The sequence below is a fragment of the Ascaphus truei genome, chromosome 1 (genome assembly GCF_040206685.1).
Source record: "Ascaphus truei isolate aAscTru1 chromosome 1, aAscTru1.hap1, whole genome shotgun sequence".
NCBI lineage: Eukaryota > Metazoa > Chordata > Amphibia > Anura > Ascaphidae > Ascaphus > Ascaphus truei.
In genome coordinates, this window is record NC_134483.1 from 49,856,989 (window position 1) to 49,863,651 (window position 6,663).

General features: G+C 44.8%; 1 protein-coding gene across 1 annotated transcript in view; it reads right to left on the reverse strand.

Annotated features, from left to right (window-relative positions):
- Positions 1–3,577: 3,577 nt before the first annotated feature.
- The window catches only part of AMACR (alpha-methylacyl-CoA racemase), a 68,196-nt gene continuing 65,110 nt past the window's right edge, over positions 3,578–6,663 (reverse strand). Inside the window, exon 7 of the mRNA XM_075587793.1 lies at positions 3,578–4,062. Coding sequence (XP_075443908.1) covers positions 3,653–4,062 — 410 coding nt within the window. The 3' untranslated portion in view covers positions 3,578–3,652. The remainder of the gene's footprint in view (positions 4,063–6,663) is intronic.

The following is a 6,663-nucleotide window of genomic DNA, read 5'->3' on the forward strand; positions in this document are numbered from 1 at the left end:
TCCGGACCTACCTGTATATATATATATGTAACATCGCCGGAAGAAGAGATCAGTGTATCTCGAAAGCTCGCACAAATAAAAGCATTTTGTTAGCCACAGAACGGTATCATCTATTTATTTTTTGATTATATATATATATATACATAAAAACAAACATCACAGCTTGCACTCAATGTACTGGTTCATATAGACAGGTGCAAACCCCCTTGAGAAAGGTCCTATTCCAGGACTGAAACGTCGGATTGGGTGACTTATCTTTTCTATTCAGATGCCCAATACAGTTTTTCATGATTACTGAACCGAGTGCAGTCTTTCTTTACCGGACGAGAGAATGGTAATGTTGTTTTCTATATGCCCCTGAGAATTCCACCTTTAAATTCCAAAAAGGGCTATCTGTCGCCCATATAAACATCCGGAGCCTGCTGCTCAAACTGGATGAACTAAGGGCATGGTGCCTTATGCATAAACCCAAAGCCATCGTTCTTACAGAAACATGGCTATCCTCTAAAACCCCTGATGCAAATATCGCCATTCAGGGATACTCCATTTTTCGGAGAGATAGGTCAAAGAGAGGAGGAGGGGTGTTATTTTATATTGCAGACACCTTACAATTTACACTGTTACATTGCCCACCAAGTCCACCCTCTTTTGAAACTCTAGTTGGCAAAATCTGCCTCCTCTTTTCTAAGCCCATCTTGCTTGCTGGCATCTACCGCCCCCCTAAAGCCCCACTACAATCCTTGACTGATATCACCCAATTTCTTGGCTCCATTTCCTCTCTGAATGAGAAGAGTGAGCTGCTAGTTCTTGGGGATTTAAACTTCAATTGGCTTCACCCTAAAAACCACAAAATCCAGATACAACTCAAGTCACTTAACCTATCACAACTCATTTCCCAACCCACACGGATAAACCTGAAATCGCATAACCATTCCTTGCTAGACTGGATTCTCTCCTCAAACCCCAGCAGAATCCAATCCTCTGGCATCCTTCCTGATATTTTCAGTGACCATGCAATAGTGTACTGTGTAAGGAAAATTAAACCGCCCCATTCAAGCCCTAAAGTTCTCCTCACTAGAACATTTAAAAACTTTAACCCACAACAGTTTCTGGATGACCTTACCAACTGCCCATGGCACAGAATCGATTTAATTCCCGACCCTGATTCTGCACTTGACTATTTCCAATCCGAGTTCTTAAAACTCTGCGATACCCATGCTCCACTACGCAAAATAAGGGTACGGGGGGCCCACCTTCCATGGGTTACACCTGACCTTATAGCACTCTACCAGTTCAGGGATGCCTTGTGGAAAAGCTACAAAGTAACTGGCACTACCAAGGATCTCAATCACTACAGATGCATGCGGAACATGTGCACAAGGCAAACAAGGCATGCAAAAGCACAATATTACTCTGACAATCTCCACCAAAATACATCAAACCCAGCTAACTTCTGGAAGGTTATCAACAATATATTCCAGGCTCCTAACCATCAACAACCAAGTAATATCACTAAGGGGGATATTACTCTGACAAACCCCACTGACATTGCAAATGCATTCAATGATTACTTTGCGGGGTGTGCCACTAACTTATTAGCGAAACGCAGCACAAACCCCAAACCTGAATCTCATCCTGGGAGTACCCCTATAGTCCCACCCCCTCCCAACACTGCCCACAATTTTCAATTTAGCCCAGTATCTGAAGAGGAGATTACACAAGCGCTCCTCAAACTAAAACTAAGCAGCCAATGTGGACCCGACTTACTACAATGTAGGTTCCTACGACTTGGTGCCCCAGCCATTGCCAAACCAATTGCGTCCATAGTCAACTCTATCCTGTCTGCAGGCCATATCCCTAAGACCTGGAAAACTGCCAGAGTTGTCCCAATCTTCAAAAGTGGGGACAAAAACACTGTCTCAAACTACAGGCCAATCTCACTTCTCCCAATTCTATCCAAAGTTATGGAAAAATGTGTCCACTCCCAATTAAGCGATTTCTACACCAAGACAAATTTCCCTAGCCAATTCCAGTCTGGGTTTCGTCCCAAACACTCCACCGTAACTACCCTGCTAAAAGTTTGCAATGAAATCCAGTGTGGAATGGAACGGGGACAACTCACTGGTGCAGTATTCCTAGATTTTGCAAAGGCTTTTGACACAGTTGATCATGTTATCCTGCTTAACAAACTCCAGAGCTCTGGAATAGGGAAACATGCTTTAAACTGGTTTCAGTCCTACCTATCAGGAAGATCCCAACATGTGTCCATCTCAGGCTCTAACTCCAACCCCCTGGATATCACCTGTGGTGTCCCGCAAGGCTCTGTTCTGGGGCCCCTACTCTTCTCAGTGTTCATTAATGATCTTCCCACAGCTTGTAAGGAAGCCTCAATACACATGTATGCAGATGACACAATCCTGTATGCACACAGCCATAGTCTCTCTGACCTTCAACACATACTTCAGTCTGACTTTTTGAGACTCGAAAACTGGATTTCCCAAAACAAACTGTTTTTAAACACTGACAAGACTGTAACAATGGTATTTGGGACCAAGACTAAATTTGTAAAGCTTCCAGTGACTGAGCTCCTGATTAGAACCAACGCTAAAACCACCCTAACACCTGTCACTAGTTTTAAATACCTGGGCTTATGGTTTGACTCCCACTTAACATTCGGGATGCACATTGATACCCTGACAACCAAGACCTATGCCAAACTAGGGGTACTTTACAGGAACAAATCCTCCCTAAGTCTCCTGGTCAGAAAGCGTATTGCACAGCAGATGCTAATGCCAATTATTGACTATGGAGACATAGTATATGGCTCGGCTCCTCAAACCCACCTTAGCAAACTTGACACCCTCTACAATTCAATTTGTCGTTTTGTTCTCCAATGCAACTACAACACACATCACTGCGAAATGCTCAAAGAACTAGATTGGTCATCACTAGAGTCTAGGCGCAAAGTTCACCTTTCCTGTCTCACCCTCAAATACTTTCTGGGCAAGCTACCCAGCTACCTGAACAAGCTCCTCACCCCTACCACATGCAGTACCTATCACCTGAGATCAGACTCCAAAAGACTATTCATGGTCCCAAGACTCAACAAAGTATCCGGACGTTCCTCCTTCTCCTTCCGTGCACCCCAAAACTGGAACAACCTACCAGAGACTCTCATATCCACCACCAGCTTAAGTTCTTTCAAATCTAAGGCTGTGTCACACTTTAATCTGGTCTGTAACTGTTTCATACGCTCATAATATATATTTTCTTTAACTGTGCACGCAATGTCTTGTATATAATGTATACCTTGTTCATTTATGTAACTGTATTTGTAACCATGTATTATTTTGTTTTAGTCTGTGCCCAGGACATACTTGAAAACGAGAGGTAACTCTCAATGTATTACTTCCTGGTAAAATATTTTATAAATAAATAAAATAAATATACATACACACGATTTCAATTGCGATTGCATAGATACTGTACTGACGTATTCTCTTGCTGACAATAATTTGACAAGGAGTTATACAAATTCTATACAGAATTAAAAATAAAACAACAGTTAAAGCCGATGCAGATAGGTAAATTAATTTATGTTTTAATGAAAAATTGAATTCAATAATTTTTTTAATTACATCTGTATTGTGAATTACAAATTAGATTTTGGTTTGTTGCATTCAATAACACCAGCAGACTGAAGATCAGAAATATCGGTTTTACTGAACCCATATTCTGTGAGTATTTCATCTGTGTGTTCTCCTACGAAAGGATCCCTGCGGGTACAGGGAGCTGCAGGTGTTCTGCAGAGAATAGGAGCAGGCCGTGGGCTTACTTCCTCTTGATCATTGATGATAAAGGATCCCCGTTCTTTATTGTGCTGGTGCATTGCAACATCATCAAATGAGACAAGAGGGGTCACACACGCATCTGTGCCATCAAAAACCTGGCACCACTCTTCCTGCGTTTTCTCTAGGAATGATTCTGTGAAGATTTTCTTCAGATTAGGCCAATCGGAGAAACTCATCTGATTGGGAAAATTTGATGCATCAAGATCAAGCCCTGCACAAAAAAAAAAGGTGATAAAAATGAATGCATGTCATGCCAGGTGCATTATAAGTGAGTGTGTGTGTGTGTGAGATTATATATATATATATGTATATATATATATATATATATATATACAGGTAAACCCCGTTATAGCGCGGTCCTCGGGGTCCACCCCGAGACCACCGCGTTAGTAACGGGGTCGCTCTAATTTTAAAAAAAAAATGGCCGCCGCGCGCCTGATTGGGAGGGAGGGAGTGAGGAGGGAAGGAGGAAGAGGCCTGCACAGCATACGGGCCCGTCTGGCCTCTCTGTGGGGCCCGCAATGACTCTGGCCGGGCGCCAATTAATTAAATAAATTAAAAAAAAAAAAGTTTAAAAAAACGGCGGCGATTCATCCCTCCTCCCTCCCAGCCCCCTCCCTCTCAGCCCCCTCCCTCTCCCTCTCCCTCCCAGCCTCCTCCCTCTCCCTCCCAGCCCCCGGCAGCCGTGTGTTTTTTTTTTCTTCCGGAGAGGTCAGAGCATGCCGGGGGCGGGGCTTAGGCTTAGTACCGGGGAGAGAGGATGTGCTGAGCTGATCTAAGGTAGGGTGTGTGTGTGTGTGTGTGTGTGTGTGTGTGTGTATGTGTGTGTGTGTGTGTGTGTGTGTGTGTGAGAAAAACGGGCTGGTGGGGGGGGGTGAAAAACGGGCTGATGGGGGGTGGGCTGCTGACATGTGAGGGGGGGTGGGCTGCTGACATGTGAGGGGGGTGGGCTACTGACATGTGAGTGGGGGTGGGCTGCTGACATGTGAGGGGGGGTGGGCTGCTGACATGTGAAGGGGGGGTGGGCTGCTGACATGTGAGGGGGGGTGGGCTGCTGACATGTGATTCTGCTGACATGTGAGGGGGGGTGGGCTGCTGACATGTGATTCTGCTGACATGTGAGGGGGGGTGGGCTGCTGACATGTGAGGGGAGGGGTTGGCTGCTGACATGTGAGTGTATTGTGAGAGCTGAGTGCTGTGAGAGCTGTGTGCTGTGAGAGTGTGCTGTGAGCAGTGTGCAGTGAGAGTGTGCAGTGAGCAGTGTGTGCAGTGAGCAGTGTGTGCAGTGAGAGTGTGTGCAGTGGGAGTGCGTGCAGTGGGAGTGTGTGCATGCAGTGGGAGTGTGTGCGTGCAGTGGGAGTGTGTGCGTGCAGTGGGAGTGTGTGCGTGCAGTGGGAGTGTGTGCGTGCAGTGGGAGTGTGTGCGTGCAGTGGGTGCGTGCAGTGGGAGTGTGTGCGTGCAGTGGGAGTGTGTGCGTGCACTGGGAGTGTGTGCGTACAGTGTAGAGTGTGTGCGTGCAGTGTAGAGTGTGTGCAGTGTGTGCAGTGTGTGCAGTGTAGAGTGTGTGCAGTGTAGAGTGTGTGCAGTGTGTGCAGTGTAGAGTATGTGCTGGGAGTGTGTGCAGTGAGTGCTGGGAGTGTGTGCAGTGTGCTGTGAGCGGTGTGTGCAGTGAGCAGTGTGTGTGCAGTGAGCAGTGTGTGCAGTGTGGAGTGTGTGCAGTGAGTGTGTATGCAGTGTGTGCAGTGAGAGTGTGTATGCAGTGTGTGCAGTGAGTGCAGTGAACAGTGTGTGCAGTGAGAGTGTGTGCTGTGTGCTGTGAGAGTGTGCAGTGAGAGTGTGCAGTGTATATGTATATATATATATATATATATGTATATGTATATGTAGTATATATATATATAAATATATATAAAAATATATTTATATATATACACATATATACACACACACACACACACACACACACACACACACACACACACACACACACACACACACACACACACACACACACACACACACACACACACACACACACACACACACACACACACACACACACACACACACACACACACACACACACACACACACACACACACACACACACACACACACATATATACACACACACATACATACATACATACATACACGTTTTAAGTTATGGTGGGTGAAAAAGTCAACAACAAACCTCCACTGTATTATATATATATATATATATATATATATATATATATATGAGCATACAGTTATATTTGCATATATATATATATATATATATATATATATATATATATATATATATATGCAAATATAACTGTATGCTCATTTGCATGTCTTAGGCAGGTCTGCAACCCCGCCTTTCCCCATTATCACCCAGCATACAGCACTTCCACTGCAGCAAGGGATTCTGGGAAATGACATGCAAATGGGCACACAGTGTCACTTTTTGCCTCAATAACCATTTTTAACATGGTTCCCTATAGGCTTAAGCTTGCTGCATGGTCACAGCTTTGAGCACAGCCAGGGTTAAGGTGCATACCCAGAAAACCACCCACAGACAGCTGTTTCGACCTTGATGGGTCTCATCAGTGTGGGGTTGATTTTACTGGGAATGCAAGAGAGGCTATGGGATAGGCTAAAGCATAATACTGAGTTAAGTTATGGTGAGTAAAAAAAGTGACAAAAACCCTCCACAGGAAAGCAAATATGCAAATATAACTGTATGCTCATCTGCATGTCTTAGGCAGGTCTGCAACCCCGCCTTTCCCCATTATCACCCAGCATACAGCACTTCCACTGCAGCAAG